The sequence below is a fragment of the Rhipicephalus sanguineus genome, chromosome 7 (genome assembly GCF_013339695.2).
Source record: "Rhipicephalus sanguineus isolate Rsan-2018 chromosome 7, BIME_Rsan_1.4, whole genome shotgun sequence".
Lineage (NCBI taxonomy): Eukaryota > Metazoa > Arthropoda > Arachnida > Ixodida > Ixodidae > Rhipicephalus > Rhipicephalus sanguineus.
The window spans coordinates 150,469,780-150,486,499 of record NC_051182.1 but is presented as its reverse complement, the minus strand read 5'-3'; the positions used below and the strand labels follow the sequence as shown (position 1 = coordinate 150,486,499).

At 45.2% G+C, this 16,720-nt stretch overlaps 1 protein-coding gene across 1 annotated transcript in view; it reads right to left on the bottom strand.

Annotated features, from left to right (window-relative positions):
• Positions 1–16,720, bottom strand: part of LOC119400248 (brain-specific angiogenesis inhibitor 1-associated protein 2-like) — a 170,539-nt gene that overhangs the window by 55,226 nt on the left and 98,593 nt on the right. The window contains 1 exon segment of the mRNA XM_037667259.2: positions 8,733–8,825. Within this exon segment, the coding sequence (XP_037523187.1) occupies positions 8,733–8,825 (93 nt within the window).

Below are 16,720 nucleotides of genomic sequence, written 5' to 3'. Positions count from 1 at the left end.
CAACGTTTCGTCACCACGCTCGAGCGCTTCGCCCGCTCCTGACGTTCGCGCACATTTTACGCTCTTCGCTTTGCTTAATAGTGTGCAGTATTGCCAAGGTCATATGCCAGGGCTGGCCGGCTGGCTATAAGGTGGCGAAAGTTGGTTGTGGTGTTGCCACAATACTTCGGATAGATGTGAGCTATCAAATGCGCATGCGCATTTTACGCACTCCAGGCGCTACAGTTTTTGGGCTTCTCCTTGCAATGACTGTTATTGCGGCAGAGCACGCTTTAAGGTACGAAGCGTTATGCGGTGTATATCAAGAATATACTATTGCTAAAATATACTTCTGGTTTTTAGTGCACTCAAAGGCACACACCCTATATATATATATACATATATATATATATATATATATATATATATATATATATATATATATATATATATATATATATATATATATATATATCGGGCGGGGCTGCTATACTGTAGAAAACCAGGGTGGGTGTTAAGAATCGCGCCGATTCCGAACGCTCGCCGCCATTTCTACGCACATTATCACAGAGAATGCCTGCGGCGTAAAATATATTCCTTTCAGCGCATATTCCTTTCATCCCGTCTTCATTCCCCCATATACTTTCGACGACGAGACGCGGTCACAGCTCTCTCTTCGAAATTAATTCGACGGACCAGCGCTGCCAGCCACCATCGGGTCACCGAATTTTGCTATGCTTCCACCCACTCTGAAATAGGCAAGTAAAGACGACATATCTGCTAAGCAAAAATCGCAAGAAGAAAAACAAGAAACTAAGAGCTTAAAAGTGATGCTCCATCCCTGCAAAGAGAGAGAGAAATAGAAAGAGGCAAAAATCTCTGCTGGAGAATTGCCAGACAGTGATTAAGCATAATTTGTAATACCATCCTTAAACCTGCATGTGGCAACGTATCTTTCAATCGTAATGATGTACCAACTTGTTATACCGTGAAAACTGTCTAAAGTGCACGTATTATAAAATAGTTCATGAGGGTCTACATAAAAAGACTCTAACTCCTAATATCCAAAAAAGTCAGAAATTTAGGGAAAGATGGAAGCCTGAAGAGATGAAAAATTCGTGAATACGGGGTCTCGCTGGAGTCGACACTTCGACAAGCGGACTTCTCTTCTTCAAGGCTGCAACTGCTTTCCGGAAAGCAGTTGCAGCCTTGAAGAAGAGAAGTCCGCTTGCCGAAACGTCGGCTCCAGCGCATGAGTGTCGGCAGGATTTTGACCTGGGTGGTGTAAACCCGTGTTGCGTCGCGCCTGGGGGAGGGGAAGAGCACTGGTGTAGCTTGAGGAGGCCAAGTGCTCCTTTTTCACCCCTCTGCCGACGCCCATGCTCAAGTGACACACCGTGTCCACGAATTTTTCAAAACTTCTAATATACAAAATCTTGGGGTATTACGTCCCAGAACAACGGTATGAATATGAGGGACGCCGTGGTAGATTTCTCAGAAACGCTGAAGTGGAGGGCTCTGGAAATTTCGACCACCTGGGGTTCTTCAACGAGCATCTAAATCGAAGTGCACGGGCCTCTACCATTCCGCCTCCTAAACCATCGAAAACGTCACTGAACTTACCATCAAGGGCATTTTTTCCTTCAGACGTCACTAACCTCAGCTAGTCGAAGCTTACAGCAAATTATATGACAAGCTTGGAGTCGTTCATTCAACCGTTCTTTTTGGAATTGAGCAAAACGACACTACAGTAAGAGAGCGATAGTTTCGTTCGACTGAAAGACCGCAATACGTCATTTAGCAAAGCAAAACGAAAAGAAGAGAATAAGAGAACAGTTTTCAGCTGATCGGGAAACCAACTCCTGCGAGACATACTCGGTATTTTAGAGGATGATTTCCCTCGCCAATTTAGGAGCTAGCTTGATTTCCCAAGTCGCGCCGAATTGTTTTGGCGTCCCCAGCTGGCCAACGAAATTAAATTGAACGGCACGTTCGGGGATGTCTGCGAACGAGAAACGGTGCTCTGTCTCTTTTTCTGGGTCACGGAAAGGAGAGCCAAACTTTGGCGTTGTCTGCGCTGTCGCCTCATTGGCTTCCGCTCCATAATTCTTTATTAACAACTTCTAACCGCCGTGCCTGCGGCTGTCAGCTGTGGTGCCGTTGATTATGCCCTGGAAACGAAATGGAAAGGAAGCGAAATACGGTGCGCCGACGCTGCGCGCACAATTTGCGCTTTGAAAGAACTCTGCATGAACTCTCGTGTGTGTGTATTGACGGAGTTTCTTAATATCTTAGTCATGCTTCTGGTTTCGTAGCGTTGAACAATTAACGAATTTAGAATTTCAGATGATCTCGACGCCTTCTGCTTTGTCCGAGCGTCTCTTTTCACTTAGGAAGGTATTCCTTTGGGGTAGATGCTACCAATTAGCAGTAAGGTTATCAAGGGGAAGGACTTAAATGCCTCATCAGACTGGAAAAGTGACCGTCGGCTTCGGCGGAGTCAACACGAGCGATGCGAGAAATCGTCGTCACATGATGACGTGACTATGACATCACATAACACGACTTCACATGATGACGTTGTCACACAACGTCGTCGCTTGCTCAAGAGTGTAGAGTTCTCTCTAGTAAGTTTTGGTAGGAAACCGTAGGAAATTGACAAAGGAGAACAGCACGTGCGCAAGTTCTGACTTTCCTAACTTTTGATTGGTCGGGAGAGATCACCATGGTCTCGGACTCACTGCTTCGTGCAGCCCCCCTTTGCAGATATAAGGAGTAATAGGAAAACTTCCCGGGCCCTCACTTTACGACGGGGAGGCGATCGTAGCGCCCTCCCTCCCGCTTCCGACTTTGCCTCGCGAGGACGCAAAAGGACGGGGACTTTCATCTCTCTATGCTATATATACAGCCTGCACCATTCGTTCTTGGGCACCACAGAGTGTCGTCATTTCCAGGGGGGGGGGGGGGGGGGGGCTCCACGGAAGAAGGAATCCGCGCAATTTCCAGGCAAGCTCTCTTCTATCCCTCCTCCTCTTCCGCCCCCAAGACACTCCTCCCCCCCACCCCCTTCCGGAGCGTCGTCCCCTGTCCTGCCACTCTCTTCAAAACGCGCGGTTGGTCCGGTCGGTATAGGTTGGAGCGCAATAAAGGCCGGCCGTAAATGTATGAGCATCGCCCCCTTTTTTTTGGCGGGCTTTCCAATCCCCACCTCACAGTCATATCGGCGACGGCCTGAGGATTAGACCCCCTTGCGGTGTGGTGGCGCCATGTCGGGCGCAGAACAGGGGATGAACCGCTTGCGTCGTATATTTTCCTATAGCGAACACAGCAGAAATGTGGCGCCAGTGTACGTTTGCAAGCGAAATGCACGCTAAGCAGAATGCATGTCTGCAAATTAAGTAGGCAAATGTACAAATAAATGTAGCCGGCGTCAAAAGTTCAGAGACCACTAGTTATGAGAAAACTTTGAATTTCCCAACTATTTGTGACTGTATTCGGTTGAATCGCACAGTACGAATCGTTAAGGCATTTTATAACAGGCCGGAAATAATAAGTTCAAGGCTGCGCGCAGAAGAAGCGTGAATAATAAGCTTTTTTTTGTGCCTGTCGTGTTCCATAAACTTTTGATGCTAACTGCACGTCTTCAAGCGAAACGTACTTCTGCCAGCGAAATGCGCACTTGCAAGTGAATGTGCGTCTGAAAACGAAATTTACGTCTAGAAGCAAAATCCGTGCATACATTGGAAGTGTTCATCTGCAAGTGAAGTACTTTTCTTGCCAATTAAAAAAAAAACAATATAGCACGTCCTGTGAGTGAGTAACTCGCAAACAGGCAAAGTGTCATCTACGAGGATTATATATTACAATACGAGAACGTTTATGTTCCATCGAATATTTTCTTGGCTTTATGGACTAAGCACTTCTCCGGTTTTAGCTACGTGAACATTTCTAGGAATCGAAGCAGTACAACTCCACTTGAGAATAAGCCTTGTCCCCGATAAGCTTCGTACCTAATTACTGTGGCGCAAATGGCCGTATGTTTCCGTAAATCTTATCGGATTATTGAACGGGTCAGTTTTATGGTAATGTTTTCTTTATTTTGCCTTGTAAGGAATCGAAGAAGCCTCTGTCATTGTCCAAACACTGCGCGTAATATTTTGTGTATGTGTGCGTGGTCTGTGAATGTACGTGCTATACGTGTGCCTGTGTCATCTCTTTGTATACCCTTATAAACACTCGGGATCTGAGGTAGCAAACCGCACTAACATATTCATCATTTCATTAACATTCGTACCGTTCTTTTTTGTGTCTCCGTACAGTAAACTACTGACATTTGGATAATAGTGGCTGGTCTTAGTGAACAGCCCTATACCTCAGAAGCTATATCAGTGAGAGATCCCTTGGCGTTTCATTAATTCTCTTCTCTCACAGAATATTGTTTTTATCATCCATTCTTCTAATTTCGCGCTACTTATTTTGGTTCTTCTGCGTAAGCCACTGTCATTGAGGTCTTAAGCGTAGTGCTCATTCGTACGCGTTGTCTCCCTTTCGTAGAATGACGTGGCATAAGGCGTGACGCGTCACAACTTTCTGACTCGACAAGTCGAATCAGAACGGCGCGAAAATGCAGCGAGATTATATAGAAAGACAAAATGTGAAGAAGAAAACAGTGGCATTAGATAGCACTTCCAGTTTCAGTGTCAGTTCATTTTCCGTTCGTAAAATCCATTACGATAAGCGATATACAGCTAACTTTATCACCATCAGATACTGCAACGAGACCCTCGGTTAAATGTTACCAAAACGTAAGAAAACGTAAGAGTGCAATATTAAAATATAAGAAAACAGATTGAGATCATAGTCGAAAAAGGCTTCACTAGAGCTTTATACATTAAAAATAAAATCGGCGTTCTAGTGTATATTTCGTCTTGATTGCGGTTTCGTGTGACAGTTTGTACATCCTACTTGACAACACTGAATATTATTTAGAACAGTTGAAAAGATTGGATAATATTCTTGGAGACATTTTTGAATTACGTCTATACTGCGAAAAATCTTGCAGGGCATTTTGAGCCAATAAATGTGGCAGTCTTTTGATCGCTTTGCTGCATAAATGATGTATGTTCGGCAGAGTACACTTTACAGGCAACAACTCGCGACCAAAAAAAAAATTGCTTTTGAAATAGCAGTTAAATGTTGATAGAAGAACGCGTGAAAACAAGAAATTTTCCCCAAAACGAAATCTCAGCCTTCACTCTTCGGAAAAGTAAAATGCAAATATACATTGAAGGCAAAGCCTGGCCTAAACAAGATGTCAAGCTCATCCAAAACAGGCTAAGGAACACAGCACGGACGCCTAAACGAGCTTATGTGAAGGCTGGAACACGGAGAACGCAAAGAAAATAATAATACACGAAAAGACCCGAAGTCAAGAAAAGGAAATTCAGACACCGTCTCCTTGCACGTTTACCGCGCCTAGAGAACCTAAAACAAGCCAGAGGGAGACGGGTTCTTTGCCCCGACAGGGGCGGTAGTCTAGGGATGGCTTCTGGGGAGAAAGTGGGAACGTGGGGGCGGGATAAGAGAGAGCGCGGAGGTGAAGTTGAGTGGGCGTTCGCAATTCAAGGCACGCCACACCCGAGGGTGGGCCTGCGACAAACACTGAGCAAACGGCATAAACGATGTAGAGAGAGAGAGAGAAAGAAGCAAGGGCGTCTAGAAGGACTGAGCAGGACAGTGTGTGGAGTATGGGGTCGCTAAAAGTAGATCCCTAAAACAATAGGGATGTTGGGATAGAAGGTAGGGAGAAGGACCTTTAAAGGCGACTTTGTTTTGCAGATGCATGCTGAAAGCTGGCTGCGGGATTTTGGACGTGACATCGAGGCGAAGATAGTGTTTCGTCGATCCCCTTGTGTGTTGCTTTTCTCAGTGATTTAATGTTATTTTTTGTTCCTGTATTGGGGAAGAGAGAGAAGGGAAGAACGAGAAGGGAGAGGGCCACCTTTCTTGTCTGTACTCAAGAGTTACGCGTCTCGCGACGCCGTTACATCAGAGAATGGCTGTGAGATTGAAGGGGCGCTTGGAACGACAGAGATGCGACCCTGGCGGAGGAGAAAGACGGAACCCGAAGCTGATTGTTTCTCTTCCTCCTTCATGTTTTTTTTTTCTTTTTTTCAGCTCGCTGGTGCATAAAAAAAAGAGACGCTTTAAGGCTGAGATCGACAAAGTTAAACGGTGAAAAAAACAAAAAAAGGACAAAGAGAAGAAGACGGGAACAGAACGTACGGTGTTCTAAAACAGAACGACAGAGGTGGCGGAGATCGCATAAATAAGAAGCAACGCTTCTAAAGGGGACAAGCTTACAAAGGATATGGGTTTATAAACAACGCATAAACTGCGAAAGCGAAACGCACTTGCTCGTTTGTTGTTTCTTTGTTTGTGGGTATATGTGTATTTCTTCCTTTCTTTGTTGATCTATAAGTGTCCATAAATTTGTTGATTTGTTGGTGTTACCTTCACGCATTCCATCTGTTCGGGTTTCGTTCTCTCGTAAATGTATGGAGAAGAACGACAGTGAATTTGGATGAGAGAAGTACTTTCTTGGACGGATGGAATGTTTTATACTACGGCAAGACGTGGACAATAAAAATCAATGATAGAAAAAATAATAAGAGCATAGAAAATCGATTTAACATTGCACGCTTTTCTCTAAATTGGCGAAGCATATTAAACGTGAATGACTTTCAAGCGAGAGTAACACAAACGAACAAACAAACAAGCAAGAAGTCCATAAGAGACGACGTTGCGGGTCACGGTTCGCTTCGGATATATAGGCACACAGAGAGGCAGGAAGACAGTCTGAAATAAGTATAAGGCGTCACTCGCAATATCGAACTATCACCTGTCGCTCGGTAAGTCCTCTTAGTCTTGTCGAAGCAGGTGTAATTGAAGTTGGCGGCGAGAAACGGCAACAATTTAGTGAAGGCCCCGCTTGGATAAATTAACGCGGAAAATGTGATGCCTGCGCGAAAGGAGACGACGGGTCTGTGATGCCATTGGAACTCATGAGCAAGTAACCTTCCCGCACTTTATTTCGACAGAGAGTAGAAGACTTGGACGAAAACTAGATATTCGGACAAATATAAATGGTAGAAAAAGATGCTTCAGAGCATTTTCTTTTGAAAGAAATTTAAATAGAAATGCAAATTATTGTGTAGGGCGTTGTGCCGAATACGCTGCGTGAAAAATGTTTAGATGCGTCAAATGTGGAACACACTAAATGGCCTGTTCTTGCATGGTTTTTTACTCGCTTTTTCCGTTACTTCGGGAACGTATACAAGCTCACTTTCCACGCTCTGGTTTCGTACTTGAACTAGTCTTAGAAAGGTTACATAGCTCATTGCGTGATGACATGCTGTTTTTGCTGAAAGAGATTTTCAATGTAAGTCCCTGTTTAGTTGTGTCATTAAGTTTTCTTTCATTTCAAAGTGTTTCCCTAAAATTGTAGACAACGTAATGTTAAAAAAAACGCTACGTCGAACAAATCAACGCGTGCAACCACGTGTGATGCAAGCAGTAAAACGACGACTTCGCGAATTAAATTATCTAACGGTATATTATAGTATTAAAATTACCCTTAGCATGTCATCAGAAGTTCTTTTTTTGTTTGTTTTGTTATTTCGCATGCACGAATTAACATTCTTTCCAAGTTGCTTCTATTAAGACAAAAAACTGAAAGGGTTCCTTACCTCATGCTCAGCCGACTTGAAGGCGAAAGCCATAATTGCTGCCCTATTTTACCGTCTGCGCTATTTTGCCGTCATACTGAATCAATCTTAGTTCCTGCAAATTACTATCAATTGCTTTGAGCTATCTGTATTGCGTTCAATTACTCACAATTACCTTGAATCACTCTACATTACTTTCATTTAGGTCTTAATTATTGTCATTTGCTTCTTAATTATTCTCAATCAATTACGTTACATCGTAGTGCTTTAGTGGAAGAGCTTTTTGCTTTGTCTCATTTTTGCTTTGTTTCAACGCTGAGGCTCACTTTTTGCATTTGATGAGGCGACTAAGGCTTTCCCCTTAATGATATGGTTCATCAGACATAAGTGATTGCTCCTACTATGAACTCGGTCGCTGTAACAGCAGGGAGTTCCCAATTTTATCAGGGCCGTCTAATTGGATAATTGTAACAATGAAACCCTTATACATGCTGGTGTGTACTAGTGTTGACGACACTTCGCGTGTACTCTGGCAGTTTTCATGTTTTGTTCGAGGGCTTATAACAATAATATTGATATCTGGAGTTTTACGCGCCAGAACACGATATGATTATGAGGCACGCCGTAGCAGCAGGGCTCCGGAAATTTAGACCTTCTGGTGCTCTTCAACGTGCACTGACATCGCACAGTACATGGGCCTCTAGCACTCCGCCTTTCTCGAAATGCCACCGCCGCGGCCGGAGTCGAAACAACGACCTTCGGGTCAGCAGCCGAGCACTGATCGAATGCTTAGCATAAGGGCATTAAATATAACATATAACTACAGTCATATACCGTTTCCCATGGAATATAATCTAAATGAACAGAATGTCGTCTTCGTATCGCCCGCTGTAGCCATCGAAACACATGCGCACCGAAAGATGGGACCACGCCTTATTCAACTACACATCACCCTCTGTTGTAATCTTTCGATTAAGTGCGAAGGGCATGCCAATAGTTACGCGGGCTGCCGCCAGGGGCCCTCACCTATGTCCGTGCACCCTCCCCAGGTGGCCTGGTGAGCATGGCGCGCTAGCCGAGAGATGGCGTCCATGTATCCCTTGGAAGCGGCGACGGCGGCTGAAAAAGCAAGAGAAAAGTGTAAATTTTAGGAAGCTGCTAAAACAACTTGTTAACTACTGAGTTCAGTTTAACTCTTTTATGGTGGATCTCTAAAGGGCACGTCCTTCACTTTGCGGCCACCGTCCGCGTATACGCAAAAAAAAAGACCCACGTAACCTTCTCGAAGCAAACTATGACCTCACATCAGGGCGTCACAGATCAAGAAACTTCATTACGTCATAATGACGTAATCGTTACGTGACGTGGTGAGGTTAACTATTTTCTATCACACGATTTTCTGCCACGACGAACAATTGACATCGTAGGCTACTTTAGGGCAACCCATTCCAATATTATGAATTCGTTACTCAAATAACAAGAAAAGAGAGAAAAAGAACAAATTAAGAAGCGCTAAACAAATACGAGCACAAGCGCACGAATAATGCAGCTACGAGAATCAGAAATGAAAGCACAGTGCAGTTCTAACGTATAGGGTGATCAAATGTCAGATATAAATTAGAATGCACACAAGTGTTTCATCTTATATTTATGTTTAGACATGACGACCGAGAGGTTTGCCGGTTAAAAAATGAACCCAGTGTAAAGGGGATAAGCAGTATTGTCAGTATTGTCCTGTGCAAGTGGTACATGAGCTTAGTGTCCACTGAAAGAGCACTCACCACACGCCTCGTCTAATCTTTCGTGTTATTCAGTAAAGAGAACAAGGTGCAGTCGGTGTGACATCGGAGTGCTCTTACATGTCCCGTATCTTTACGGACGTGCTGCGTTTTGTTTTCGGTAGCAGCTGTTGGTTATGACGACGTGGTGACAATGTGGACGCGGACGATAGTGTACGTCTGGCTGTACATAACAAGGTGATTGCTGTAATACAAATAACCCTACAAACATCGTTGAAATCGCTATTCTCTTTATCTACACTACCATATCTCTCTCGGGCTAACACTGCAGCAGGATCCCATATAAACATAAAACGCGTAGACTGAATTGTTGGTCGTCCACATATGACTCTATGAAGCGACAGCAGTGTCCTTGCCCGTGCGGTGTTTCCTCGGCAGCAAAAACATATCGTGTTGCTATTCCACTAGTAGACTCGCCACGGTGGTGTAGGGGTTTTGGTGCTGTAATGCTGACCAGAAGTTCACGCGATCGAATTCCGGCCGTGGCGGTAACATTTCGATGGAGGCGAAATGCTTGAGGCTAATGCACTTATATTTATGTGCACGTTAAAAAACACCAGATTGTCTAAATTTCCCGATCCCTCCTCTACGGCGTCCCTTATAATCATATCATGGTTTTGGGACATCAAACCACAACAATTATTATTACTGCACAAGCACGAATAGAACACGTACATCGTTGGCGGCATATTGTAGATATGAACACACTTAATCTCGAAGGAGTAAGAGCAGAAATGGCCGTTATCACGCAGAGTGTTTTGATCAAATACTCCTATGCGTAGATTGCAGCCTGCTAGAATAACTGATTTAAGCCATTCTTCAGGCGTCTCAAAGAAAGTGCCCAACATAATGTTATTACTGGGTTTGTTGCTGACTTTGTACTTAATTTAATAATAATTGTTGCAGTTTTACGTCCCAAAACCACGATATTTTACGAGAGACGCCGTAGGGGAGGGCTTCGCAAATTTTGACCATCTGGAGTTTTTTAACGTGCATTAAATTAAAGTACGAGGGCCTCTAGCATTTCGCCTCCATCGAAATGCGACCGCCGCGGCCGGGATTCGATCCCGCGACCTTCGGGTCAGCATTCAAGCACCATAACCACTAGACCAACGCGGCGGGTTCGTATTTAGTTCAGAAACAACTAAAATAGTTCAATGGTATTCATGCACACTTGTGTCATCGTTTTCCGACACGGGGCATTAACATCACAAACTCACTGATGACGATGACCATGGGGTGATGCTTTGCCACATAAAGGGTCTGTATGCGGCAGAGTAGCCTTTACAGGCAACAACTTGCGACGCGGTCATATTTTGATTTTATATTTATATTTAAACTTATTTTATTGTTATTTCACTTATTTTTTCAGTCCTAATAAAACAATTCACCAAAGGCGAGTACAATGATTTTTGTTCCGAACTGTGTAAATCGCACGGTATAGAAAATAAAAAAGCCGGAAGATAAAGAGAGATAGGCGCACGAAAAACAAAATAAAGAAGCGACCGTAAGGCATGTGAAACATGGTCGCTGTTGCCACCTCACAAACATCAATAAAACATTTAATTGTGCTGTTGAAGCACAGAAAACAGAGAACAAAAGAAACATAGAAACAAGGGACTGTATGTGGTCAAAGATGAGGTCGAGACTATAATCACAATGGCACTAAAGGGATATAACATTTTTACTGCTGCTATCACCTCTTTGACAGCGGCAGTCTGTTTATGTGCGCCGCGGTCAGTCAACTATGTGAGATTGTAAAAAAAGCATTGCTGGCTAACCAAGCTCGAAAACAAAATCACGCCAATCGCACGCTAAATTCATGGGAAAACCAGTAAACGGGACGTCAATGATGTGTGAGAGCATATCGTTAAAAAATGTACATTAGAAAAAAAATGTAGGCAGAAAAAATGGCATTGCTGTATCCCAGGGTGCGTATGATCTGCGGATATGTAATAATATCTGGGGTTTTACGCCCCAAGATCACGATATGACCATGAGGCACGCCGTAGTGGAGGGTTCCGGAAATTTCGACCACCTGGGGTTCTTTAACGTGCAGTGGCATCGCACAGTACACCGGCCTCTAAGCATTTCGCCTCCATCCAAATTATCCGGCCGCGGCCGGATTCAAACGTGCGACCGCAGGGTCGGCAGTCGAGCACCTTAAGCATTGTAACGCAGCGGCGGACGGCTGACCATTCCGCTTTCCAATAAGGAGGTTTCTCTGCCCTTTTTAACAGGAAAGTGTTTTATGCCGGGGTCCACCACGGCTCCACTGACGTATTTCCGTCACGGATACGACGTTGTAAAATATAAAAACTAACAGTGGGCAAAGAAAAAAAAAACAGAATAAAAAGTTCTGTCACCGGGAATAGAACTTACGACCCCTTGCTCCGCAGCGCGCAGAGCGAAACGATTCGGCCACGGACGGCACGTTCTCTGTAATGCTAACGGCGAGCTATTTATATACACCATTTGCCGGTGGCGGTACTGAGAGATCGGTGTTGCAGCGTGTTTTCGTTATCACTAGCGAGATGGCGCGAAGGGCTCAAAGAGCGCGCTTTAAAGGTCGTCGCCATTGCGACGAGCGCCCGCCTTTACAAGGCGTGGTCGCTCGTGCGTACATTTACCTCGTGATCGCGGTGGTTTGTACGTCCTGCGTTGAGAGCACAAAGGTCACTTGGCTCACTGCAGCGGCCGCTTTTGCGAAAAGAGCGCGGAGCTCACAGAGAAATAAGTTACAAATGTGACAGTTAGTTAGCGCTCATCCTGTGTATGTTCGTTACGTGCGTCCTTTCTGTTTGGGCAGCGCGTTACAAGTTTCGAGCTGCTTGCCGTTCTTCACGTGACATTACAATTTGTTGCTGCAGCATTCATTCCTTCGCCCTTGGGGTGCAAGAATGCACAACAAACGCTCAACTACGTCTGTGAAGAGACGTTCCACTTTCGTGTTATACCGGTTCCTATGACAGAGGGATCAACCATGTTTTTCTATAGCGGTGCTATGAAAGATTTTTTGTTACTATTTTACAACAAAAAAACTACGAACTTAAAGACATTACATACAGCTTTCGTGCGTTCGAGAGACAAGAAATTAGAAAATTCTCTCTCAAGGATTCGTAAAATGACCAAAAAGTTTCTACAAATCACTCTAATCTGCTGCAGGTTCGGAGGAAAGCCTTGGGTAAAGCACTTTCTTTCCCTTTTTCCTTAAAGTTACATTAGCAAAGTATATACGATATCAACGTAATTGAAGCTAAAGGACATTGGAAACACAAGCACTTGCGATCAAGCTTCACAGAAGCTTGCATAGATAAGCAACATCCATTGCCTCATGCATGTAAAATCAGAACCTATAGGTTCACAGTATTCTGAAAGGAAGCGGCGAAGTCATCCCTACACGACAAAATTGAGCGATACAATTTCAGCATGTCCTCAGAAGCCGAGAAACAGATCAGAAAAAACGACGCGTAGAGCAGTTGAACGAAACCACCACTTCCTACAATCACAAAAAAGAAAGAGACAGGAGAGAAAGAACAGGAAAGCATGCAAGTAAGAATTTCAAGCCAAGCCCAGCCAACAAACATGCAAATGAGAAGCCAGTCGCATCGAACGAACCGAAACTTTCAGCTCCCGCTGTAGGAAGCATGTAAGACGCACGATGTTTCCCAGCCTTTCCAGCGAAAGCAGTCTCTTGGGAAGAAAGAAGCCCGAGCGCCCGTGCTTCATGAAACATGCAGACGATCTTCCTTCGTTCCCCCTATAGCAGACGACGCGGACAGGTGGCGCATAGGGCCGATCGCACGTGCAGCTTGCTCACATAGAAAGTGTTCACCGTGAAAACCGTCGGACAGCAAAGCTGTAAGCACGCGAGTGTATGCGATTAGCTAGCGAGATCACGTACATCATCCTCCTCATCATCATTTGGCATCGTTATCATCATCACCTTTATTCACTCCCACCTCTGATCACGGGACCTGCGTGACGACAACTACTACTACTACTACTACTACTACTACTACTACTACTACTACTACTACTACTACTACTACTACTAACACTACTACTACTACGACGACGACGACTACTACTGCTACTACTACTACTAATACTACTACTACTACTACGACGACGACGACACAAGACAGATTAAGACAGCTTTGATGCAAAAAATGGGGCGAGCCCGGCAACGATCGCAATTTCTACTTTAAAAAGAAGTAACCCACCACGTATTAAAAAGTAGATGACACGTTCCGGCGTCACTAAAACCACCATGTTGGAGTACCAACATGATAGGACACGAATGTTTGTGATGTCACGTTATCGTCATCAGCACGTCGCATGCAGCATCTTTAGTTACTCATGCGCAGAGGTGAAGAATCATTCCAGCGGCGTCGTAATCGCGTTGAAGCAAGTTAACCGAACGCGACTAGACTGCCTCGATGCCGCCATGTTGGAGCACCAGTACGCCGTAAGAACCTGCGTCAATGACGTCACGTGCAAGCTATCACTACAAAATTGGTAAGGAAATCGATGACTGGTGTGAGAGCGAACGACGGTGATAACCCAGAGATGGTGTTATAACGTTGCTAGGCAACATTAGCCAACGTAAACTATGATTTAGCTAAGATTTACCAACAACTAGCCAGTGCTAATCACTCCTTGTGGTATATAACTACTGTAGCTGAAGTCACAACAAATGCTTTTTTGTAGTGCACTGCTTTCGGAATCAGTCGAGATCGCTTACCAGAAATTGGACAACGTACCGTACATTGCTACGGAATCCTTGTAGAAGCGGCCATGGAAGCCATTGTTTTGAAAGAAAAAAAGGAAAAGAAAAGCAAGGCTATTAGTGCGCCTTAGGAGAAGGCAGCTTTGATTATCCTCGCATCGAATAGGGAAATGCTGGAACACAAACATTTGGAAAAGTGTTGTGATTATTACGCCAATACAGGCTTTCATATATCGCATTTTATGGGGTATCTTAGGAGAGCCGCGAAACGCCGGTATGTTTCACTTTCGTGTTGTCTCGAAAGTGACTGTTTTCTCTGTACACGCTAGAACTTTTGGGTCTCTACTCCAGCTAAACAAGAAGTGCGATAGTGACGTTTTCTACTGCCATCAATTTGAATGCATTTAACGACTACCTAAAGTTGGAAAGATTTGCTTCGTCTCACATTGTTATCGTTAATTCAAGTGCACATTGTTATTGTTCGTTCAAAATATTCACCTTGTGGAGAATCCCACGACATAGTGGCTACTCCCACTATCAATAGTATTATAAATAATGCAAAACTTACGATAACTTTTTACTCATTCGTGTCCAATGCACCACCATCCCCCCGAACACACACACACACACACAAATTAGGCATTTCAAATGTAACTGGTCTAGAGAACAACGTCACTAGGCTTCTGGAAAAACACAGTGCAATCACTTTGGCTTTGGCGAAATGTCCCACAATCACCTACACCGTCGCGGGTAAATGCCTTCGCATACATTACTCTCTCGGGTGTCGCACCGCCACGCCTGCGACCAAAGTTACGCCACACTGTATCTCCCAAACACAACTGCCATGCAATTGTCCTCAGCCACACTCATTGCGACGCTGAGCCCTGCTCCCAACTAGGGTTTCAGAAATAACGTATTTTCCTCTCCTCAACCTCTCTTCCTCCTCCCTTACTCACATTCCGTGGCTTAGGTGGAGGTGGCGGGAGGGAAGGAGGCGGGTAGGCAACTTTTAATATCCCTGATGTGAGAAGACTCAGGCGCGCGCACAATTAGAATGCGCAACAGCAAAGCCCCTGAGACAAGCCGTGGAAGCTGCAGGGAGCATCTCGAAGCGCTCATAAAAGGGTGCGCAAGGGTTAGAAAGGAGGCGAATACGGGGCCGCAGCTGAATCGTTACTTTCCACATCTCACGGAGGGTGCAGGGCCATCCTCGGTGGTTCCCACTCGTCTTATACGAGCGAGTTGAAACGGGTGTGGGGCCGAGCAGAGGAGAGGAGATGTTTTTGTACCCCGTTATTTTGGTGCGACACGCCAATCTTGGACAACGAGATTCAAGAACGAGTTGTTGAAGCCCTGATTAGCATCCCGGACGGAAGTGACACGCTCGCACGAAGCGCGTTTCTCAATTTCCTCTTTTATTCTTGAAGGTTTTTTTTTCCTACTCTACGAGGGAGTCCGACATCTTTTCAAAAGAAGCCCCGTCACCGGGTACACGCCGCACCAAAGACAGACTGACACACACACATACCGCCACCTCTGCCGCACGCCCCGAATACTCACGCAACAACGACTCGTGTATCAAGAAAGGGTGTTAAAAAAAATCAGGCAGTTCCACGCCGTGAAAACTGTCAGACCGTGAAGCTGCAAACGCGCGAGTGTATGTGATTGGCTAGTGAAGTCAGGAGCATCATCATCGTTTCGAGCATCATCATTTTATTTACTTCTTTATTCACTCCCCTTTCTGGTCACGTGACCTGTGTGGCGCCTAGTACCACTACTGCTGCTGCTGCTGCTGCTGCTACTACTACTACTACTACTACTACTACTACTACTACTACTACTACTACTACTACTACTACTACTACGACGACGACGACGACGACGACGACGGCACAGGATGGTCCTCTCCGTCGCTTCGGCGAGCAAGCACGCAAGCGCGAGTGAGATCCTCATTCTCGCAAAATCTCGCGGGACTCGCGATTCCCTCGTTCTGTTCTCTCTCCACCCAGGTTATAGCGACGCCGTAGCACTCGCTTCATTTCCTCCTTTGTTGCAGACGGACGACACCGAGGTGAGGGTGTAGATTGAAAGCAAAGAAAAAACTCCCTTTTTGGCTTCCTCCCGCTTCGCCAGGTTTATGCCCCTCCTTTGAATTTCGAAGTAGTTGCACCTTTTCTTCGGCGACTCGTTGAGAGAAGATGAGATTCCGCGCTCATGCGGAATCGTGCCGCTGCCTATCGCTCCCTCGGTCTTCGTCGTGTGACTTGGAGTGAGTGCCTAGCTAGGCCTAGCGAACACCGCTGGGTCGTCGTCGTCGGAGGGGTGTTCCGGTGAAATAGCGTTGCCTGCGTATTCAGTGACCGTGCTTGTTCTCCTTCCACCAAGACGACGGCGGATCTCGGGGGACCTCTGCCGCTCCATAGATACCCCGAAACCGGAGGCCATGATGAGTCTCTCGGTGTTCCCCTCAGAAGCACGAAGAA